Source organism: Xiphophorus couchianus, chromosome 22, assembly GCF_001444195.1.
Source record: "Xiphophorus couchianus chromosome 22, X_couchianus-1.0, whole genome shotgun sequence".
In the NCBI taxonomy this organism is placed as follows: domain Eukaryota; kingdom Metazoa; phylum Chordata; class Actinopteri; order Cyprinodontiformes; family Poeciliidae; genus Xiphophorus; species Xiphophorus couchianus.
In genome coordinates, this window is record NC_040249.1 from 1,176,674 (window position 1) to 1,200,188 (window position 23,515).

Here is a 23,515-nt window from a genome sequence, read left to right on the forward strand (position 1 = left end):
ACACCACACATTTCCATCTGGTTCTCTTAACAGCTGATAATCTGTCCTGACCCTCTCCATGAATCACCTGCACTGGATATCCTCCTGCAGAGCCACCATCATGGTCAGATGTTGATCCACATCTGGCTGACTGGCAGCCTCACTTTCTCCCCGCAGAGGGTCATGCATCAGTTTAAGCTCACTCTCCCATGGCAGGATGTACGTATGGCCGTAGAAGAAGCCCAACGGGATCTTTGCTCGCGCGCTGGTGCTGCCGTAGCGTCCAATCACAGTGATCTGAAGGAACAGCTTGGATGCATTAATTGGCTTTTGGGACCTATGGAGTGCAGGGGCTGGACGGAATCACGTGCCCCACAATTCTCACCAGAATACAGAGAACCTGACCTTCATGAATCTGCAGACAGGCGGTGGCAGCAGGTCGTGCAGAATGAGCGAATGGGTGCTGATGTCAGTGGCCACCACCAGTCTGCGTCCGTCCACCTCCTCCCCCAGCGTCCAGATGTCGATGGACAGAGATGCCAGGTCTCCGCAGGTAGGGATTAGAGCGTCAGTCAGCAGAACGGGGCGGCCGAAGTCCAGGGTGACGTACCGTCGAGCTCCTGCATAGAAACACACAATAAGGCCGATTATTACAACACAAACTGTGTTTTGTCAGGAAGATATCATCCACTAAACTTAACAATAATAAATAAAGTAATAACTTGTATGTCGTATGCAAGTAAAGTAGTCAACGTTACGTACCAGAGTGCATCCGCTCTATGATTATAGACTGGTGTGGAGGAGGCTGCAGGAAGTGAGATGCCTGAGAAATAGCCAGAGCCAGCCCACTGCCCATGGGGCTCTGCAACACAAAACCCTCTGAGTTCAACACAAACCAACATCTTTACTTTGTTTAAAACAAGCAGCCTAAGAAGTGAAAGCTAAAAAAGCAATAGCTGCCCTTCCATTTACAACTGTGCGAAAAACCTTTCTGATACTCTAACGTTGTAAACACACAATTTCGCAATTGTTGCATTTCTGTTAAATAAGAAATGTAATTAAAAATCACACGTCACATAATAAAAGCTGTTAAAAATTACAGATATAAACACTGACATGAGATATATCTATATTTTCAGCCATGTCACTAGCACCCATCACCAATAATTAAAGGAGACGTCAGCAAGACTCTTAAGACTTGACAGCGGACATACAGGCTGGGGTTTTGGGAAATTGCAGTCGTTGACTTTACATAAGATTTATGGATTCAACACTTTCTAATGACAAACTTCAACATCTGATGAACTGAGCAATGCTGTGGAGCCAGCCGCACATCGTCCACGGAGGTCAAATAAGCTGCTGTAAACAAACTGGAGTGATGCAAAAAGTGTTTTTATTGCAGCTTTGTGAAACACAGCAATTTTGATATGACTAAAAAAAACACCTCATCCTAGCGCAACAAATCTAATTTGCTCAAATTTATGGTCTAGTGATTTGCAATTTCACCCCTGAAAGACCACTAAGAGCAACTGATAGACTTACTTTTAAAAGAAAAAAGCTAAAGGATTTCTTTCCTTTGTTATGACCTAATGTTTTTTTTTATATATAGTTTTCCCAGATAAACAATAACCACAAGAAATAAGCTATGAGAGGATGGTGTCAGTCAGTGTCAGCCTTGATTGCTCAGCAGACTGTTGGAATCCTGAGCTCTTCAAATCAGAACTGAAACTGATGTGACATTCAGCCCAGGTTACTGACCGGCTTGGCTTTCTGCGTGTTCTTGTGTGCAGCCATGTTGACGGGCCCCTGGTCCATCATGGGCCCAGGGAACAGGTGAGCCAGCTCTGCGCTGAAGGCTGCAGACACCGCCTCATTGGGCGGCGTGAGGGGAGGAGTCATGAAGAGGGGCGTGGTTTTCGGTGTTGGTGGGATGACGTCGGAGGGGTGAATGAAGAAGCCCGGGGCGGAGGAGTTGGAAGGCACAGAGTTACTCATGGGTCCAACCCCAGAAGCCACAGCGGCAGCAGCAGAGGTGGTCTGATGAAGCTTGGCCTCCAGCTTTGCTTTCTGCTTCAGCAAAAACACCAGATTTAATCATAAAACAAAAAGACTGAGAAGTAGCAGGGATTAAAAGGGCAGTATTATGTATATTCCAAGCACATGGTGCCATTTTATAGCCTAATCAAGCAACTATGCTGCCTTCAGTTATAAAAATTATATATATATCTATCCTAAAGTGACACCAGGTCTTTGCTAATTGCTGCTGGCTAGTCTGAAGGAACTGAGTGGAGAAGTCTTTCACAACTGAATGGTTGCCATGGGAGACTAAAGGATTTCTCAAACATGAATACATAAATGAAAAAATCAAGGCAACACATGACGTGAAGCTCAAAAACGCTGATTTTACATAATACTGCCCCTTTAATGACTTCCAAACACGGATGTCGTGCAGTGGCATGGATGTAAATCTGATGAGAATTTCACCTGCTGCTGGAGCTTCAGCAGCTGCTGCTGTTTCTCCTGCAGCACCTGCAGCTGCTGCTCAGCTGAGACCATGGCATGCGACAGGGACTGCAGGGCCACCTGAGCTGCAGAACTCAGAGCTGTTGAAGCTTCTCCGACCGTCCCTGTTGACAGGCCGCCCATCGCCGGAGTCACACCAAACGTACTCACTGGGTTTAAAAACAACACGTTTAGCAGACGAAAGCCGACACTACACTCTGAACAAAAGTTTGGTTAAAAGCGAGGAAGAGCTACCAGTGAACATGCTGGCGTCATCTCGCTCCACCCGTGTGCCATCACTGGTGGATATGCAGGTAAAATGCAAGGGCTCCACCTCCAGGAGTCCAGTCAGTGCGGTGAAGCTGCCCTCTGCCGCTGCAGAACTGCTCACTTTCCCATTCCCTGCAAAACAGTCCAGACCAAAAATCACGCAACATCCTCCTGTCTCCTCTAGTTAAATTGGGCTTTTGCAAATCTTACTTGAAGACAGTAGTTGGAAATCAATTGTTTTGTTTATATGGCTGGAATGTACACTCACCGGCCACTTTATTAGGTACACCTGTTCAACTGCTTATTCACACAAATGTCGAATCAGCAAATCACATGGCAGCTACTCAATGCATTTAGGCATGTAGACATGGCCAAGATGATATGCTGAGCATTAGAATGGGGAAGAAAGGTGATTTAAGTGACTTTGAACTTGGCATGGTTGTTGGTACCAAACAGGCTGGTCTGAGTATTTCAGAAACTGCTGATCTACTGGGATTTTCACGCACAACCATCTCTAAAAAAAAGAGAAAAGCTGAGAAGCGCTATCGATCAATGCTCGCCAGCTGTCATGGCAACCCTTGCTATTTCAAATTGGCAACCCTTGCTATTTCAAATTCAGGCGGGTGGGGGAACAGAAGTGGAGAGGGACGGAGTGCTGGCACACCCATTAGAAGAAAACAAATGCACCCAGTATAACACTTGCATTCTATTGGCTGAGTGGTTGCTAGGCGACGGTACTTTTCTGTTCCAAGCACAAGCAGAAAATGTTTCGCAAGCGAGCAGACAGACAAGTTTGGAGCGCAAGAAGAAATGTTTGAGAAAGCACAGTGAATATTTGAAAGAGAGCAGAAGTTTTGAGTACAAGCCTTACAGGTTTTGAGAAGCGAGACATGATGTCCTGCTTTCACAATGAAAACATAAGCACAAGTTTTAGAGGTTTTGAGAACAAAAGACATGAAATCCTGCTTTCAGACTAAAAATGTGTGCTCTCAAATTATGGCAGAAAATTCACCCCATAATCCGACAAATCTGCAGCAACTGCGTGATGTTATCATGTCAATATGGACCAGACTCTCTGAGGAGTATTTCCAGTACAGTGTTGAATCTATGCCACGAAGGACTAAGGCAGTTCTGGAGGCAAAAGGGGGTCCAAACTGGTACAAGCAAGGTGTACCTAATAAAGTGGCCGGTGGGTGTATGATCCCCAGTGATTTGTTAAAATGTGGAGGAGAACCATCAGGAAGCTCTAGAGCCATCAGGAAGCTCTAGAGCCATACAGTAGACGAAAACTTTAAAAGAACATGTTGAACTAGACTAATCATAATAAAATCTTATTTATAGCTAAATTATATGTTAAGTAAGTGTTGCAGTTTCCAATAACAATTTTAATCAGAACTGATCCAGCTTTGCTTGTTGTTAGATAGAGAACCAACAGTTAGTTTTAATTACTAGCTGCGGAAACACTAAATACTACCAAATAGTTTGGTCTACTTTATTGTGCAAATATTTTAGTACACTTGGGATACGTTAAAACTAACATACAAGTAACTTTTCAATGAGATATAGTAGTTTGTTTTGACTCAACAATTACTTAACATTGATGAAAAAGAGTTCAATAAAAAGCCCAGCATCTACCTGAGAGAATTTCAGAGAGGTCGATCTCATCAGACTGGACTCCGATGCTGCTGTTGAAGGCGTTCTTGCAGGAGGAGCCGCTGACCTCCAGGTCAAACAGCACCGGGTCAAATGGAGAGCTGTACAGACCGTACCTGAGGGGACGGAAGACAGTCAACATAAAACCAAGCTAAGCAGTGTAAACGTTTACCTGTGGAGCGGCTCTGGGCCGAGTCGGACCATACCTGGTTTGCAGCAGAGCTTCCAGAGGGGTGAGGCGGTCCTGCAGCTGTCGAGAGATGGTGGTGAGCAGGGAGGCACATGTTGTGCTGCAGCCTGCCAAGTCTTCCTCCTTCACGTAGTTCAGCAGTACAAAGTACCAAAACACAGAGCCTATCCAAAGAAACGAACAAAGGGTGAAATAAAAGTACAACAGGTAGGGGTGGGGCTCTGCCAGCATGCTCAGGTACTCACCACCAGTTGCTGCAGCAGGCAAGTAGGCCATATTATCCAGCAGAGCCTTCAGAAGGCTGATGCCAAACCCCTGCTGACTTGGCTCTCCTTTCCCATTGCTGGATGAAGAGAGAAACAATGGTTGCCATAGAAACCACAGAGTCCAGTCCCAACAAACGGACTACTATTACACGTTTCTTACCTAATACACAGTGCAAGAAATCGAGCACATTTGTGGGCTATGCTGCGGCCCACTTCAAAGAAACACACCCTCACGATGTCAGTTAACCGGCTCCTGGTTTTGGCCAGCAGGCCCTCCTTTCCTTCCCTGATGCTGAAAACAGAGAGCAGGACACTTCAGACTGAAGTCCTACAGGATTAAAGGAAATATATGGGTAGAGGTGTAACGATACCAGACCTAGGCTTGTTGCAATAAGCAATAAATTAATTGCATGATCAATTAAGATGAGCTCAATAATTTCCATTTCCGCGAGTTCTCATTTTTCTCTTTTCTCGCTCTCTACTCAAAACTGGATGATAAAAGTCCTCAGCCATGTGGTTTGGTCTCAACCAGCGCTTTTTTTTAAAGGACAATTTTGTTTACAGAGATAATTCTTTTCATTTGTTGTTCCTGTCGTTTTGTTTATTTATTTTGGCTATTTAAAATGTCTTCCAATTCCACTGTTAAATGATCATTAGAATTTGAAGTTAATTTGCTAAGAATATCATCGTTCATGGCAAAGTTTTCTGGGACAATTTATCGCCCAGCAAACTGTATCATCATGACAGGCCTAATCAGACCACCACAACGTAGCTGTTTGTATAACCAATTTGAATAATAAACTATACTTGACACACTGTTTGATAACTAGGATGAACCGGAATGTATGGATGATTGACTTAAAGCGAACGCCTTACTTTATAAAGTGAATTGAATCACTTTATAAAGTGGTTGGTCTGTTATAAATTCCATATAAGAAGACTTGTGTTTTAAATCTGGTGGCAGTTTTTGCTGCCAGTGCACGTTAAACAGCTGGTGTGGTTTGGAAGCACCATTAGGAAGTAACAAAATATAACTAAAGGAGGAATGCTTCGTTTCCTTCATATGATTTGATCGTCTCGTCTGGTTTCATCGTTACACTCCTACTTGATCGCCATTTGGTGAGGCCTGCCTGCAGGGTCCGTTGGAGAACACCCCCGCCAGCCAGCAGAGGATGTCGAGAATCAGGCTCTGAGCATGCTCATTGGCTGGGCTGCCCTCTAACTGATGACACAACACATCGAGTAGCTTCTCGTGGAAGTCTGGGAACTGCAGCATGGCACAGCGCTGCACCCTGAAAAGCACAGACATCTGTTAACCTGGGAGCAAACACCCAGACGCTAATGCTAAGACAAGTATACTTCCAGTAGATGGTTTTATGTTCAACATGACATTGGGCACACCTCTCTTTGGGCACTGATGTCTTCTTGAACTTTCTGATTGTGACTGAAACTTCCTGCAGCAGGTCGCAGCCTCGCATGTTCTCCACCTTCTTTGACTGCGCTGATCCCTCCGTCTTCCCCGTAGCAGCTCTCTCCTATGTTACATTATCGAGAAATCAACCGGTGATGAGTACTTCACCTGAAGTCACATGCTGCAGTTTTAAAAACTTAACAATTCTGACATGGCAGCTTTTGTGAGATCTGCCCACCTCATAACAGAGCTTTGCACCAGTTTCATTAAATAATGTAAATAGAATGATACCTCAAGCAAGCCTTTGCTAAAGTTTGTAAAAATTTTCTTAAAACTTAAAACTGAACCAGATCTGGAGCTACAGAAGCTGGAAGAGAATCGCCCAGGAGTTTAACTATCAGCAGAGAAAGTTTCACCTTGGAGGCCTGGGTCTGCTGCAGCAGGGAGGACAATGAGTAAGCTTTGGAGCTCTGAGGCTTAGCGCTGGGCATCCTCACCACGGGCCTCGGGCTGTCCTCCATGCTACTGTCGCTCACCGCTTTGATGTGAACCAGGAAGGAGCGGTACTTCCCTCCCGCCATGCCTGCAGCACAAACACATATTTAACAGGAAGAACGCCTCAGCTGTGACGTCGCGTTTTGTTAGAAGACATTCCGTAGATGTGGCGACAATTTAACACTTCCAACAAAAACACATAGAAACATACTACTACTACACTGCAGGAGAGAGCAACCAAACATAGCAGAGAAAACACTTAAAAAATCCAACCAGTGTTTGCTTTGTGGTTGCTATCTTTAGCATCTATCAGTTGTTTATCTCACAGAACTGGAAAACCAGGTTTCAGTTGAAAGCAGCAGATTGTGTTTACCTCTGACCAGCTTGGGGCTGGTGAGGCTCAGCATGCCAGAGTGACCAGAAAGATCCAGCCCACTGGCCAACCAAACCGGCCCACACAAAATATCCTCCTTATGGTCCTCAAGGAATGGACACAGCACTGATCCTGCAAAAGACACACAGAACCACTGAATCACTCAGAGGCTTTACAGCTTCAGCAACCTGAACTCCAGCTGAGAGACAAGAGGAGGAAAACAGAGTTTGGTCTTCGATTCAGCAGAGTTTAAAGAACAAGATTTACTCACTAGACCCAACTGGATTAAAACACACCTTAAAAAGGTGCCGCCTGGTTACTTTAAAACCTCATGAACAAGTAGAAAAAAGTCAGAGGACTGATGTTTTCCTGACGTTTTACCCGTAGGCAGATAATAAACGTATTCATCTTGAATTTTACAGTCGCTTCTCACCTGATGTCTCCTCAATGTCCATGAAGTGGATGTCTTCTGTGTAGTCCTGCAGAAGAGGCTGGCTGTTCTTCTCCCCGTTGGTCTGCAGGACATTTGAGAGAGGAAAAGCGATCTGTCTGTCCACCGCTGTATCTGCAGAACAAAATAATTAATTAATTAATTGGTTTAATCCTACTGTACTGAGTGCTCATCCTCATCTGGCACGGTAGGCTTTAAGGCTGGTCAAGTCCAACTTTTGTCCATATTTATGTTCTCAAAGCTTTTTGAGGATCAACACAGCGATGGTGGTGTGCTAGGTTTTCCTGTGTTGGTTGTCCAAAGAAACAATGTGTTAGGCTTAAAAGTCGATCTAAAACTTCTGAGCAGCATGAAGTCTTGCCTTTTGGCAGAAGGAAAAGTCTATCAGAGACCTCATAGTGATGGATCCACATTGGTTTTGCAGTGTTTTGATAAGTCAGAAAAGTCAAGACAGTGGAAGCACAAGAAAAGCGACAAATGTTGCAGGTCTCTACAAAGCATCCCCAGGTTAGACGGCACCTATTCAGGTGAGGAAAAGAACTCCAGCAATGAGACTGTGAAGCGTTGTGCTGACTTCCAGGGAATTGAAATTACAGTCAATTCACTGGTGTGGAAACAGTTTACATTCTAAGACAAAATCATGTATTAGAAACACATAATGTGCAGACTTGCACTGCTCAGGAATGTTGATCTGAACAGATTGTCACTATTTTGATGTGGAGTAATCTCTTAAATAATAGTCACTACATACAATTAGTGACTATAAATGAGTATATGAAATACTTTTATTTCACTTTATTAATAATTCACTACAACACAAACAGTTCCTGCAACAGTTCATTCAACAACTAAAAGAAATATATAGGGTTACCAATATATTAGACTGTTCAGAAAAGGAGCAGAAAGAAGTGTAAACTAATAATCTATGCGCCCTTTTTCATCAAATAATGATGAATGTCATTGTTTTATTATTGAGTGTCCCTATCCTCCCACACAGTAAAGACATTTACAGGGAATGTGCGCTGGGAAAGATACTGGTCCTCACCGCTGACTTTTCCCAGCCCTGGTGCTTTGTTCTTCAGTAAAGTGACTTGGATCTGAGGAATGTTGACAATGTTGGGATTCAGGACAAATTTGAAGTCCACATGGCCCACCATGCATGCTTTAGGCAGCACCAGTTCAAACACATGCTCATCCCAGCTGGAGCTGAAAAACACAACGTCATCGTTAGAAACAGAAAGTCAGCTTCCTTAATTGTTTTAAACTTCATGAAATTTTTTTCTGTGTAAAACACAGGTTTCTCAAAAGAGCATTTTGTTCTAACGGATTCATTTGTGGTTCCTTCAATATTTGAAACTAGTTTCACAACCAGTGCAATACAATAAAATAAAAGAAAAGGTTGACTGTGAAAAATGAAATAGCTTTAGAGGAACATCTGTTGCTACAGATGTTTAGAGGAACATCTGTTGCTATGGTTCTCCACTATATTAAACTGTTCAGTTTAAAAGCAGCTGTTGATGGCAGCCCTGATGGATGTGAGAGATTAGTGAAAAAGTTGCCTGAAGAGCCACCTGTAACTCTGGAGCTTCCACGTGCGGGTGTGTTGGGCTGCATCGCCATGGTGCTGCTGATGAAGGTGCTGTGGGTGGCGTCGCTGCTGCTGCTCCTGCTGCACCTCCACCCAGCACGGTGGAACGGTGGCCGAGAAACGCGGCGTCAACGTTTCAAACCGGGTCAACTCCATCAATGACGCCAGACTCTCAGTGGTCAGAGGTTGGTCCACTAGGAGGTCCACTCCTGCACGAAGGCCATTTTATAATCATAGTAATAATAATAATACATGCTTTTGTTTAAAAACTTATGCAGTGTTTTATTGTCCCTCTCCTACCTGTGATTCCAGGGCTGGATGGGTTGGAGGAGGGCTTGGCCCCCTCAAGCAGCGGCTCAGCCCCTTTAGAAAAGGGGCCATCTATAAACATATCTCCATCATCCCCATCATCACAAACTCCTCCAATTTGAAGGAAATGAAGTTCTCCACCTTCAGAGACAAACGGTGACCATGACATAAAAATATCTGAAGGAATGAAAAAAAATCTACCAAGACTTTGTTAAACTTACAAATTAAATCATTTCTGTTGACTTTTGCCAACAAGGAACTAATTAACTGAATGGTTAAAAACAGCAGCACAACAATCCTACTTGTCTATTTATGACATAGTACCGCTGACCTATTCAGTTCTGTTAACCATACCCCAGGACATAGACAATAACTATGCAGAAGACACTTCCCAGCTCAGCTGTAAAGTGTCTTTCGCAGCCGAGCGAGCATTTATGGAATTAAAATATTTTTAAATGATTTTTGGATAAACAGTAAATGGCTATATTGTCAATTTTTAAAAAAACTCAGAAAATAATTGCAACATCCTGAATTAATCTCTGGTGAAAATGGAAAAATTTAACATTTACATATAAAATATTTTAGGACACTCATGCACTATAGGTCTGCTATAAGATTTAGGAAAATAATTTGAAGCTTATTAGCATGTTAGTGAATGAATGAATGAATTTGAAGCTTTGACAGATTTGAACCTTAAAATACAGTATTGTACTTTGACATACCAAAGAGCCCCATTCAATTACTATGCTTCTCCAGAAGTTCATGTATTCATCTCACAGTGAAAAAAAGCCCATACAGATACAATGAAGATTCTAACAGATTGGCCCTGGAGTTCAGGCGTTCTTTCAGACACAAAGTCGTCGGGAGAATCTTCTACAACTTGCTCAGGCAATAGTTCCCTCAGTGGGAACTATTCGAAGTTTTTATATCACAAGATATTACACCTCTACTTACTTAATTAAAACCAGCTAAATAATTTAACCAATGAGAAAAGAAAAAATAGATTTATCAGCATCAAGTAAACATTCCAGAATAATGAGGGATGAGTTTCTAACTACATAATTTTAGCCTGAGTCACTTCTACCTCATGAGGTGGATCAGGAACACTACCGTCTTTTCAGTCCACACCTCTTAGGTATTCCTCTGGAGTTATAAGACTGCACACTGCCCAAGAAGACTCAGCAAAGGATGCACTTTCTGTATCGATTCTCAAAAATCTACCAAGGTATTACTGAGAGTATTTTCACAAACTCCCTCACAATTTTGTACAGATTGCAGTGGAACAGCCCAGACGACTCTGCAACATATGGAAAACATAGCTAATTTTAAGCTTAAAAATGCATAGATTGGATTTTTGAAGGCTAAATCTGGGCTACACTGCAATACTGAAGTTCGGTTTTGGAGCTACAGCAGAAGAGAAACATTTTCTTCCCCTTCACTCTAAAATGAGAAACCAACAATCAAATTATTGGGTCTTTAAAAACAAAGACCTATGAAAACCTAGACTGGTCCCTGCATACACGATTCTGCTCAATTCTCATCTCCCTTCGGTGCTCCATCTGGGATTTCTCCCACAGAATTTGATTCCTCTGGTAGAATTTCAACCGGGCCGATAAGTGAACAAAAGGAGGAGTTGTGAACAATTACGTATGTTTTGGAATTGTAGTCTGTGTTGAGTTTTATTAATGGCAGTGGAGAAAGTGAAAGAAGCCATTCAGTCCGTGTTGGTCATGCTTCCAAATATTGAACAATTAACGTTGGACCAACAGGAATGTTTAAGGCATTATATTGCTGGCAAAAGATATAGTTAAGACTCAGTACTTCTCTCTTTGCAGTGGGGGATAGTTGGTTACAGCACACACAATTTCACAGAACTGGCGCGCTATATATATATATCACAACCAAACATTAGCAAATGGGTAAAACCCGACATGGACATGAAGCAAAGCATAGAACAAGGGGCTGGTTTCCTACCACGATAGTGGAAACTGGGTTTCAATGCAAAAGAAGAATTATGGTGTTATAGCATTCCTCTGTTTGAAAGGTGGTTATTTTTGTGGTTATGAATGAATGATTTTGGTGTGTTGAAACCCAACTAATGACTTCCCAATAGTATACAACCAACACAAAGCTGTACATAAAGTCTTCTACCTATATACTGATTTGAAACCACAAAATTTTTAAAGTTGTGTGTATATTGCACAGCTATGCTAAGGACATGTGTGAATGATTGACCTACTATGAGAGTGTCAAAGTCTTTCTTTTTTCCACCTTAGGTTGAGAAAGCATAAGGCCAGTCTAGACTATTTTCAACAGGTTACACAACCTTGTAGAATTACAGCAGTCTAAATCACTCTCCAAAGTTTCACTCCATCTTAAAAGTAAAAACTGTGCTGTCTGACAGAAATATCTAAGAACAGAAAACAATCCTCACCTTTAGTGCAGGCACAAAGGCGGTCCGTTCCAGAACAGTACGTCACTGAGACAAATGGGTCAGTTTCCTCAGCTGAGCCATCCTTTCTGGGTGGTTCCACCTTCGCCAGAACTTCCAACGTGGATAGGTCCAATATCATGATAAAGCCAGCCTGTGTGGTGACCACCAGGTGTCCTAGACCTGCCATTTCTGCCTTCTTGCATTCTTTGTGACTGTAGGCAGAGGTGGAAGGACTGGTGAGGTTACCAGCACTGCTGGTTGTTCCTGCTTCACATGCAGTCTCAATTTCTGCAACGGGCCCAGAAAAACCGTTTTTTGAAGCTGAAAGAAGTGCTTCTTCAGGGGCCTCTTCACTCTCATCTTCTCTGCTATCAAGCACATCTGGGGGGAGCAAAATTAGAGAAGTAATGGCATCACAAGGGTCCCAAATCTGTTGTACTTTGATCGGCTCCTCTTCCAGAGTGACAATCCGGGTGGAGTAGTTGAGCTTGTAAAGTGCAAGATACCCCCCTCCACTCCCACGACTCTGGGACCTCTCCTGCTGCTGCTGGTGGTTTCCTGGAGGTACTATGAAGGGGGTCTGAGGTGGAGACCCCCCTGGGTGATGGCCTTCCATTCCATTGGCCAACGGGCGAAGGGAGTCTGTTTCGCGCTGGCTGCAAAGAGCTGAGTGTAGGCGGTTTAGATTGTTAAGAGCCTCAACTTGGTTTGAAGCACTTACAGACTCAAAACCGCAAGGCTTCAGACCAACCAAAAGGTGCACCCCGTCCCAGCATGGCATTATGGAGTCCACAAAGAGATTTTCTTCTTCCAGCTGCTTCGGAAGCCTTAAGCACTGTACTAGGGTTCCGGGTCGAGGGGGGTTGGAGACAGTTGCTGCTGCCAGTGTGTTCCATTTGTCCAAATGCCCATCTATCCCTGCTAGATTAGTTGCATCAGCAAACTGCTGGATGTATGTGATGGGAGGGTCTTGAAGAAGTAGTTGCTCATGTGTATCAAACTCCATTTCAATGATTTGTGGCACAGTAAAGCCTTCCTCATGTAGACCCTTGCTCATTAAATTGTTCATCTGAGCAAATACCTGCCCTGAGGATTTGTCATCCACCTCTCTAATACTATATAGCAGTAGCACAGGTACAGTCCTGCGCACCGCTGGCATAGAGGAGGGACTCAGCAGCTGAGAACCTGCCAAGTTAGAGAAGCCTTGCTCTTGGGTACCAGACTGAGGGTTGCAAGGATCTATCTCCATTGGACCATGTTCCTGTAGAGATGCAGCAAGTGGCTCAGCAGCCTGAGTCCTTAATGAACCATCAGTGGTCCTGCGTGTTGAAGTTGACGGAGATGGTGGAACAGCCATGGGGGTTATGGAGGCTGAGCGGTAGCTTAAAAGGCCTCCAGCTATCAAGCAGGGAAAGGGAATGTTGTGGTGGTCAGGCACCTTGTCTTTTGGTTTGGCCTGGCTGTTGGCCTTTGTTTGGTTTAATGAGGGATTTGCACCAAGCTCCTCCAAGTCCTTGACAGTATCCTCCAAAACACTGGCAACTACTTCCCACTGAAGCTTCTCTGGTTGCTGTAGCACACTGAGCGCTGTCACACTGAGACTCAGATCCATGCTCTCCCACTGGGATGGCTGACCTGCAACATGATCAATACAGTCGGGAGGTTGTTTAAACTGTATTGTGAAACCTTTGACGTTTGATAATTTAAAATGTTTTTGCTCAGACTCTGGAAAAACATGTATTTCATTAAGGGTAAGCAGTACGTTAACAACGGTTACTTACCTGTTATCGATTCTGATCGTGAAGGCTCCTCGCTGTCAGAGTCCTCCAGCTGGTCATCACTGAAAAATTGATTAAAAACATCAGAACAAAAGTGACAATAAATTCATACCAGTTGGTGATGTCACTGTGTGGTCTTTTATTTTTACAGTCATTTTAACATTTAGCTCTTCCTGTGGTTTGTTAAACTATTTCATACTGTTTTATTAGAACCGCTGTTCATTAATCAAAAAAAAAAAAAGTGCTATTAACAAAGCAATGCTAGTGACTATTCCATATTAGATTAACAGTGCTGGTCAGAACTAGTGCAACATGACAACATTTACCCAAATGTTACTAAAGGTTCAGTATTTTGAATTGCAATATGGGATCAATAAAGTATTTTTGAATTTGAATTTACTATTATGACCGATTATACTCTGACTGGGCTCAACACCAATGGGTTGTAATTAAATAACTTGCAAATCTCCAGGCTACAGCCTTTTAAACAACATTTGTTATGACCTCCTGGACAAGACATATCACCATTTAAATTTTCAATTTATAAACAGCTATTTGATCTGGCGACATTTGTTTTCCTCTGGGTGGTGACTGTGCTCTGGAAGCTCTCAGTTAATGCCTCTAAATCAGGAGTGTTAAACTCATTTTAATTTTGAGCCACATAAAGATCACAGATGTCCCCAAAGTGCGTATTGTGGCACAATGTAGTGATAAAAATACCTATTAATAAATTGTCAAAACATTTAATAAACCTGTAGCTACTGCATGTTTATTAATACATTTTACGAATACATCTTGAAATTAAATATTGAACATTTTTTTAACATTGTTGTAGTTTGGCAGTGTAAAACATATATTTGATTTGATTTTTAAAATCTTAAAAGCTCTTAAAATTTTATCTTGAAAGTTCAATATATGTGGCTCTGTGGAATCATAGATTTTAGAAAAACAGTATTTTCTTACCATGCACCTTGAACAAGAGATGAACTAAAAAACTGTTTAGGAACTCAAAACACTAACAACCATTATTGATTTTATGAGTTAAAAATGCAAAGGATGAATGTTGTTTTTCCTTGGAGGTCACAGTGTTTGAGACGCTTTGTCATTTTGTTTTATTTATCCGTTTTATTTACTGCAGTTATGATTTCTTTGACAGAACTGCCCGTGTTATAGATTTATAGAATATAAATAAATAACAAGCAAGCACCTGCAAATATGTTAATTTATAAATAATCTATAAATGAGTGCAGAGAAAATTTTATTTAAGCTACTCAGGCTTGGGCATTGTAAAGTCTAATGGCTACATGCAGAAATGATTTCCTGTGTCTAACATGAAATAGAGCCAGTATTACATTATAGACTAGTTTATGCCTTACCTGTCACCCTCTAGCTTGGGCAGGTCAGAGCAGGAAGAGGACTCCTCCAACCAAGTGAGAGTGGGCCTTCGAGACTCAGTCAGCACCTGCTGGCCCTGCTCACCACTGCACAGGATCAGCTGCCGGAGGATGGCCGGGTCATATGGGTTCACATCAAACTTCAGGTGCACCTGTTGAGCACAAAATTGCTGTCCTAACCAAAAGCCTAACACAGTGAAAATAGGTCAGACGTCAGATTCGTGTACTCTTACCTTCATCATTTTAGAAACATCCCAGATGCAGATCTTGCCCCTCTTTGTGGCAGCAGCTAGGAACTGTGGGCAGCTGCCAAATCCGTAGCAGGCGATCTTGTCTGAACTGTCAGGACTATTGGGGAACTGAGCTGGACTGGTCGCCAAGGTTACCGACAGAGGAACATTCTGAGTGTGCTCTCCTTTCACGAATGGACAGTTGGGAGAATGTCTCTCATGTTCAGACCTGGGGGACACAAGGAAGCGCTGTTAGCAAGTGACGCATTCATAAACGTAGATGTTGATACTGTGGCTGGTGGCTAACAGCTATTAATATATATACACCACTCACCAGGGTTCATCCGTAGGCTCCCAGCAGACTAGACACACACTGCAGGTGAAACACATAGCTCTGTCATCCCCTGTCGAGGCAGGCTGTAGACAGAAAGATAGAATGGCAATAAAACTTGTAAATATAAAAAACAGAAAGAATATTAACTGCTGACTGATGTTTGCTAGAATTTAGTACTGCTGCTGACGTCCAACATGCAAAAAGTGGGAGAAGTGAGATCATGGATCTTCTAACTGAACAAACAAGAACCAAAATCAAACTCTGTCCCAAACTTTGCTTCACTAGTAGAGAAGCTACAAACCTAACTACATACTTCTGCAAAAGTATGGCTACACTAATTATGTAATTTTGTCCAGATAAATATTCTTTCCTTAATAACTACCCGTAACCCTTGACCTAAACACAAATATATTTATTACCTAATGGCTAATATAATATCATTAAGTGCACCTATTTTATTACATCAGCAATGTGCCATTTTAATGACCGATGTAGCAAATAAAGCATGTTTTTATTGAGTTTACTCTCTGACACTGTGTAGATTTAGATTTGAGATTCTATGAAACAGAATTTCAGGGATGACCTGTGTCACTCTAGGACTGCTTTACTACAGTCAATTTCAATAAATTTGAATATTTATGAAAAGTTAATGTATTTCAGTAGCTCACAAGTTAAACATACAGAGTAGTTAGTGGAAAAGCGCTATATAAGTTCAGCCCATTTACCATTTTTACCATTATATGTTTTTCAAATATATTGTCCAGCCTTAGTATAGATAAATAGAGTCATCATCTCAAATCTCAGCCTGATGCTCTGCATTGTCCTTTAGGCAAACAGTCGCTTCACTGCGTGCTGGTGTTTATATATGTTAGTATAGTAAAATGTGTCTGCCTGTTACCTGGTGATAAAAGCCTGCTTGAGCCATCGGATCAGGCTGAGCCCATCTGTAACCAGCGTGTGGCCATGATGTAAACGTCTCCCGCCTGTTGGCCTCACTGTACATCAGGGATCTGCGGAAAGCAACGCTTTTTAGAAGCAAACCGTGTTTTGATGTTTTGAAAGCTGGCCTGGAAATGACCAATGCATCGGTTTCATTTGCAGAATGTGAAATTTTCCTCATATGTTTCACGCTGCCTGAAATCCACTGCAAGTTGGAACCTTAAAGCTGCAGTATGTTACTTTTAGAGAATTTATTTATTTTTTACATGTTTCTTGACGCCGTCACCCTGTTGTGACGAGAGAGATTATCTGTGGGGGGAAAATAAAAAATAAAAAAATCTCCCAATGCTAACTAGAAACAACCAATCAGAGCCCAGACGTAACACTGTCAAGTCACAATCCCATGTGGTGCTGCCAGTTTTTTTTTTACTGTCAACAGATCCTGTTGTAAATGCTCAGGCTAGTCAGCATAGCCACCAATGATGGCAGATAAACAGTTTTTCTGTAATGGTAAGTTGCTTCCCCACCATTAGCAGTGACTACACGAGATTGATTGACAGCGCTAAAACCCTCCTCCTGGCTGTGATTTGTGGTTTTTGGTTGGGAGCGGTGCATTTCTTCAGACAGCAACAATAGCTAAGGATGGAGGTTGAGGAGATGGATCGCTTCACAAATGACCTGTCTGGTAATAAACTGTCACAATGATGTGACAGTTTTAACAAATATTTATATTTAAAAAAACCAAAATTTTTTATAAAAGTTACATTCTGCACCTTTATCTAACCTGATCTAAAATGTTTGGCCATTAAGATTAAAACCAATAAAAAAAACAAGAGATTACAGAAACTGAAATTTTTTAAACTATGCTCAAGTCCAAAATGGAATGCTATGAAAAGTTGAGTGTTTATCACCCAAAACAAGCTAATTCCTAGACTCATAAGGTAAAAATGTTGTTGGTCTAACCTATCTACAGAGCGTCCAGGGCCCACCCCGAGCTCAGGCCTGGCGCTAGACAAGAGGTAGGAGAGCCTATCCATGATGGAGGAGGCTACAGACAAGGCAGCTATGTTCTGGTTTATCTTCTTCAGCTCGCTGACGATGGCTCCAGCCACTAGCTTCAGCACATGATGGGGGAGATGGAAAGTGACCGTTGCCCACTGTAAAATAAAGAATAGAGAAGAAGATAGAGGAAGGTAAACAAGGTGAACAATAACAGTGTTCGTAAAACAAAGTTACAACCGCATTGGAATTAAAGTTTGATTTATTCAACAAGTTTGTGCACATAAAACAAAAATCAAACTATCAAATTTAGTAGGTTTAAACAAGAAGAAGAGCGCCTGCTGTTGTAGTAATTTCAGATACAAGCCACGTAGAGTCCATAGGCTTTTCTCATTATTTAGCACTGTGATCTTTCAATACCTGAGGTAGCCACACTAATCCCTTCCAAATGCAATCTGGGATTACAAAAACTAGCATTGTTCTTCGGCCTTTGATTAGGCCAAAAAACTTAACACCCAAATAAGGCAGAGTGATTCTTATTCCCTTATTTTATGAGAATATTCAGACAAAATATGAAAGCATGTCAGACACCACTGGCCAATTTTTTGCTAAATAAACATGTTTACCATAATATCTGATAGTTTATGATCCAAATTAGTTTGGATTAAAACAGACTACCTGTGTATAAATGAAGTTTATACTCACCTAATGTAAAACCATCAGGAGTTTTTCCTTTCATGTTTTCTGATCATAAATTGAAAATAGTGGTGTGTCGCTCGATTGGCCACCCATCATACTCAACTGATTTCCATGAAAGAAATATGATGGGTGATCACCGATCGCTCTCTTTTGTTGCCGATCACAAGTATCTCATACTTTGCAGCCTGCAGAGCCTGCAGTGTGCAGCGTATCTCCCTCTTTCCTTCACACTGTGCAGGCGTGGCAGCAAATCTGAAGCAATGTTGTGTGGAACTTTAATGCTCTGATAGTGAATGGGGGAGTTAGCGTCTTGCCTACCTCGGCTGTGAAGCACGTCAAAATGCATCGACACAAAATTTAATATGCCATTTAAAAAATAAGCACTTGTTGGAGCATGGTGAGTTATCAAGGCTCACTGCAGGGGAAAAAAAAAAAGACACCGGAGCGGCCAGACAGCAGGTAAAGCAGCGCACAACTACCAAAACTCACCCGGATGAGAATGACAGTCAGAAAGCTAAACAAATAATCCAAAAAATAATCTAAGTACTCAAGGTTAGCGGTGTAAGACGCTGGGTTCTGCAATCACTGTTGGACCGCCTCTACTAGCTATTAAGACGTAACATTTCACAGACATCGCCGTTCAACCTCCATGTGAACTCTCACATTGAACGTCTCCTTAAAACTGGAGCATGTAACTTAAAAAACTTTTAACATATCTACTAAAACTTTTGCTGTTCTAACATGAAACAAATAATTTGTGTGTGTGTGTGTGTGTGTGTGTGTGGTGGTGGTGGGGGTGGGATTTAGCTCTCCTGCCTCCTCACTGTATTCTGCAGACTAACACCACTGATAGAAACAGCCAATCAGAACCCGTGTAATTAGCCATGCTCTCAGGCAGTTTGGATTTAGTAACTTAGGATTGTTTATTTTAATGCAACCTGCATTTGACTTTGAATGAATGTTTCCTTTTTTACAGGATGTTATTTGTGTTGGGAGACTCATCTGACTGCGTATAATTTAGGATGTTGAGAGACTTCCTGTTAATTATACTACTGATTGCAGGTTTTATAGTTGTCTTTTCGACTGAGTGCTGCAAGTTTTTTGCACGTTTTTGCCTAAATTAGGCGATTGTATGGATCCATTTTGCCAAATCACATAGCAGCATTTATACCTAAAGAGAAAAACTGACAGCCAATCCATGTGATCGGTATTGGTGATCGGCAGCGATCAGCCCTCATGAGTGATCGGAATCAGCAGCAAAAGACCTCAGAGCATCCCTACCTGAAAATGTCACAATTGTTGCTCTAAAAGTGTGGAACTACACAGTACTTTAGTTCTCTGTTCTTCCAACAAACTGAAATATTCATCGATATAAACAACTTTCGTTTTTCAAAAGCCAACACATCAGGATGGACGCTTTCTTTCAGAGCATGCTCATACCACCGCTGCTGCTGCTACAGGTGAATCAGCAACAGTGTTTTGTCACATCACCATTCATCTGTAAAACAACCAACTAAAATAATATCACAAAAAAAAGTAAAGATCCCACAAAAAAGTAGTTTCTTTGCCAAACCCTCCTCTCACAATACAATCAAACTTCCCTCAAGTGACGACCCACCAGTCTGGGTTGCCAGGAGACAGCTGCTCAGTTAGAGCCTGGTCTGTCTCCTCCAAACAAACTTTGCATTACCCTGACTGTATTTAGCCTCATGGCTTCCTTTTTTTTTTTTCTTGTCATTATCATTAGACTGCTGTTCTGTTACAGCTGAGCTCTCCTCCTTCTGCTATCCTGCCCCACAGTGGTGATGATAAGGGGAGTTTTAAACCACTTTGGTTTCCCTTCATTTATTTGTTTCATTTTTCTTCAAAACCAGTCCACTAGTGGTTTAGCTGGTGTCACAGTCTCATTCTTTGGTCAAAAACACAAAAGGTCTTGAAAGAGGTTTGAAAAAAGGCCTTCAAGTTACATGGGAAATGAATTGTTGAACTCATAGTTGAAATGCACTTTTATATGAAGGATTTTCACAAGGTTTTATCTGAGATGCCAATAAATGTGACTAAACTAACATGTTTAGCAGAATTTGCTGCATTCTCTCTTTATGCGACACTCTGTTCTCATTAGCTTACCTTAGCTACTTTATGATTGGCCGCAGTCTCATGTGAGGTATTCTTCAGACCTTCTTTGAGCTGGCTGATGAAGAGTTCATACCCCTCAGTGCTGGACACATCAATCTTCTCCTGACACGCCGACAGCATTTGCTGCGCCTAAACAAACAAAAACATTTCTGTTAGGAAAAAAAGCCAACCCTGTTTTCTCATGGAGTCCAAGTTCTTGTTGGGATCTGAAATCAGTCACCTCCTCCTCCTTCACCAAGGCGTAAACGCATTTAAATAAATTGTGTGAAATTATCTAAGAATTTGACTTCAAACTGTACTGGTTACAATTTTAACTACTTGCTATTCCAGTATTGATGCATCATATTCAACTGTCACTGCATGTTACGCCAATAAATATTCAGCTAAAAAGGCCTTGAAAGAGGTCAAATCATTAGGATTTTACAAATATATTCACCTCTTACAAACATCATTATGTAAAATCCTAACAATTTTACAAACATTAAAATCATTATTTTAATCATTGTACTCATGAAGTGCAATATCTGACATATTTGATTTAAGACAGAGATGACTTATTTTCAGCCTCTTTCAATGAGGGTAAAAAAAAACAACTTCCTCTTGAATCTCTGTTCTTTTAAAGAAAATGCTACTAGAAGGCAGATATAGTCTGGTTCCCTTCAGAAGGATGTTTCTGCTCTGAGATTCAGTGTTTCTCCTACAAATACTCTGAACAATGCTAACCTTTCAGCCATTCATATTTCTTGATACTCAGGCATTTAATAAATGTACCAGGTAAAACATTTCTTACTTCAAAAGACAGAAATCTAAGATCAACATGTTTACAACCACATGAGAAGCGTCAAACTTCCAGGTACAACATCAAGTACTTCCTGTCTGAACGTGACAGCGCAGCCTCACCTCTGTGACCGGCAGCTCCAGCTGAACCATGTCCTCCGGTTTGGCCACCGGCGGCTGTAGGGCCGTGTCCAAGAGCAGAATGCCATTCAGGTCCTTCCTGCACCCCACGGCAAAGTCGTCCACAAAAAGCACCTTGTCAACTGCAGGAAAGTACTGGCACCTGACGCGGCCGCCTGGTTTAGCTAGGACATAACGACAGGAGAACATTAATCAGTTAGCTTTCAGATCTAACTGGAAGCTCCAATCCAGCACCTCTAGTGGAACAGAGATACACCGAGTCAGGTAGAGGGGCTGTTTTGCTTTAAAGATAGACTATGTAATTATCACAAAAATATGTTCTTACCATATTTATTCAAACTGCCACCATGTCGTGTAACAGTATGGTATGAGACGCATCAGGGTTTCCCCTAGTGCAAACTTTCTCTAGGGCTTTTCTGTCAAGGTGCTTCAGAGCAAAATCACGTGACAGTGTAACCTCTGGCTCCAGGCCATTCATTTTCATGGTTTTCTCAAAAATTTCAGAGCTCATCGCACGCTGTCTCTCTCTCTCATCTGTGCCATTACTGTGAGTGAAGTACAGATATGAATCGCGGTACTATCGAAAGTGAGAAACAGCCCTCTCACACGCTTCAAACGCTTTTGGAATACGTCCCACAGTTCCTGAACAGACTGGTTTTTTTCAGAAATACTGACTGGGTGTCTCACAACTTTCTCCACCTTGAGCTCCTCTTTAGAGCTACAGTGCTGGTGGAACTCTCAGTTACTACAGAAGAGGGCTGAGCCGGCATTTAGAACTACAGAGACGCTATTCGGTCCTTAACTGACAATCAATTTGGACTGTCAAAATAAGAGCCTTCACATTTTTCACAGCAGGTAATTGATGTTTTGGGCATTATGTAACTGGTTTAACCAGTCTACTGTTACACATGGGATTAGAGTGGCCAATTAAAATGAAGCTTACTGAAAATTTCAAAATAAAAGCCTCAAAAAAGCCTCATAAAACTTTAGTGCACCGACTGACTCCATTAACATACTGAATGGAGTAAGTCCATATTAGTCAAAATGTTTATGATTCTCCACATGCTATTGACTACATTTTACTTTACTTTAGCATTATTGCTAATTTTAAAAATCAGAACGCTGGGTTCCAACCAATGGGAACACTTTAGCAGGCTCCATTAAATTTCTTCAGAAATCTTCTAGTCCATCTTTTATTATACTGTCACGACATAATGATAATCTTAATAAGTATGCAAAAAAAAATAAAATAAAAATGTAAATAAAAATTACGTACTGCGGGTAATAGGATTTAACCACAACAATTATCATTTAAAAAAAAACATCATAATATAAATATCATAATATTCTTGTAACTCAAATATGTAGGAACATATATGGAAATATTTCATTTAACAGTCTTAGAATAAAAAAATAATAGAAAAACTGAACAAGCTCAGTAAAATTAAAAGCTCCACCACACTGTGCCGACAGTATGGGTACTGTGAACCAGCAACTGTGTATGAATTATAACTCCTGGCTGGTCTTTCCATCCAGATGTTTTCCTTTTAGCCCAGCTTGGAAAAAACACCAAAATAACAACAACATTGTGGCAGATGTTTGAGCTTACAGTTGTAAACTTCATCTTGCAGTGAAGACTACCATCATTTACCGCCTCTCTAAACCAAGTGTGGAGTCCAAGTGCTTTAACACTACAATCCACATTTGCTCATGTATTTAACCATATCATTGCACTGACATGGCTAACTATCAATGCAATGAATTTCAGTCTGCTCTTCACAATATAGATAAAGATAGAAGATTACCAGAACTGGTTTAGTTTGGACCTTTGTACTCACTTAATGTAAAACCATCAGGAGTTTCTCTTTCATATTTTCTGACCATGAATTGAAAATAGTGGTGTGTCGCTCGATCGGCCACCCATCATACTCAACTGATTTCCATGAAAAAAATGTGATGGATGATCACCGATCGCTCTCTTTTGTTGCCGATCACAAAAAAATCGATCACCTGTATCTCATACTTCGCAGCCTGCAGAGCCTGCAGTGTGCAGCGATTCAGGTTATCCAACTGGATTCTCCCTCTATAAGATCAATATGTATGTTTTTTCTTAGAACTTAGGAGAAAACTCTTATTCCATGTTTTTCCCCTTCTCAAACTATTTTAT

The 23,515-nt window shown here is 41.6% G+C and overlaps 1 protein-coding gene across 3 annotated transcripts in view; it reads right to left on the reverse strand.

Moving 5' to 3' along the window:
- Window positions 1–23,515, reverse strand: part of birc6 (baculoviral IAP repeat containing 6) — a 78,368-nt gene that overhangs the window by 52,727 nt on the left and 2,126 nt on the right. For 2 of the 3 annotated variants that reach the window (XM_028007541.1, XM_028007539.1), the window contains exons 2-28: window positions 21,331–21,512; window positions 20,422–20,559; window positions 17,560–17,753; window positions 16,556–16,667; window positions 15,658–15,740; window positions 15,327–15,552; window positions 15,076–15,245; window positions 13,703–13,761; window positions 11,922–13,556; window positions 9,479–9,628; window positions 9,162–9,387; window positions 8,636–8,796; window positions 7,573–7,704; window positions 7,140–7,271; window positions 6,688–6,854; window positions 6,262–6,395; window positions 5,991–6,152; window positions 5,021–5,152; window positions 4,840–4,937; window positions 4,611–4,758; window positions 4,387–4,520; window positions 2,737–2,883; window positions 2,464–2,651; window positions 1,738–2,049; window positions 742–841; window positions 385–599; window positions 68–276 (exon numbers count right to left, since the gene is read on the reverse strand). In XM_028007541.1, coding sequence (XP_027863342.1) covers window positions 68–276; window positions 385–599; window positions 742–841; window positions 1,738–2,049; window positions 2,464–2,651; window positions 2,737–2,883; window positions 4,387–4,520; window positions 4,611–4,758; window positions 4,840–4,937; window positions 5,021–5,152; window positions 5,991–6,152; window positions 6,262–6,395; window positions 6,688–6,854; window positions 7,140–7,271; window positions 7,573–7,704; window positions 8,636–8,796; window positions 9,162–9,387; window positions 9,479–9,628; window positions 11,922–13,556; window positions 13,703–13,761; window positions 15,076–15,245; window positions 15,327–15,552; window positions 15,658–15,740; window positions 16,556–16,667; window positions 17,560–17,753; window positions 20,422–20,559; window positions 21,331–21,512 — 5,746 coding nt within the window. The remainder of the gene's footprint in view (window positions 1–67; window positions 277–384; window positions 600–741; window positions 842–1,737; window positions 2,050–2,463; window positions 2,652–2,736; window positions 2,884–4,386; window positions 4,521–4,610; window positions 4,759–4,839; window positions 4,938–5,020; window positions 5,153–5,990; window positions 6,153–6,261; window positions 6,396–6,687; window positions 6,855–7,139; window positions 7,272–7,572; window positions 7,705–8,635; window positions 8,797–9,161; window positions 9,388–9,478; window positions 9,629–11,921; window positions 13,557–13,702; window positions 13,762–15,075; window positions 15,246–15,326; window positions 15,553–15,657; window positions 15,741–16,555; window positions 16,668–17,559; window positions 17,754–20,421; window positions 20,560–21,330; window positions 21,513–23,515) is intronic. The other variant, XM_028007540.1, reaches the window with a different exon arrangement.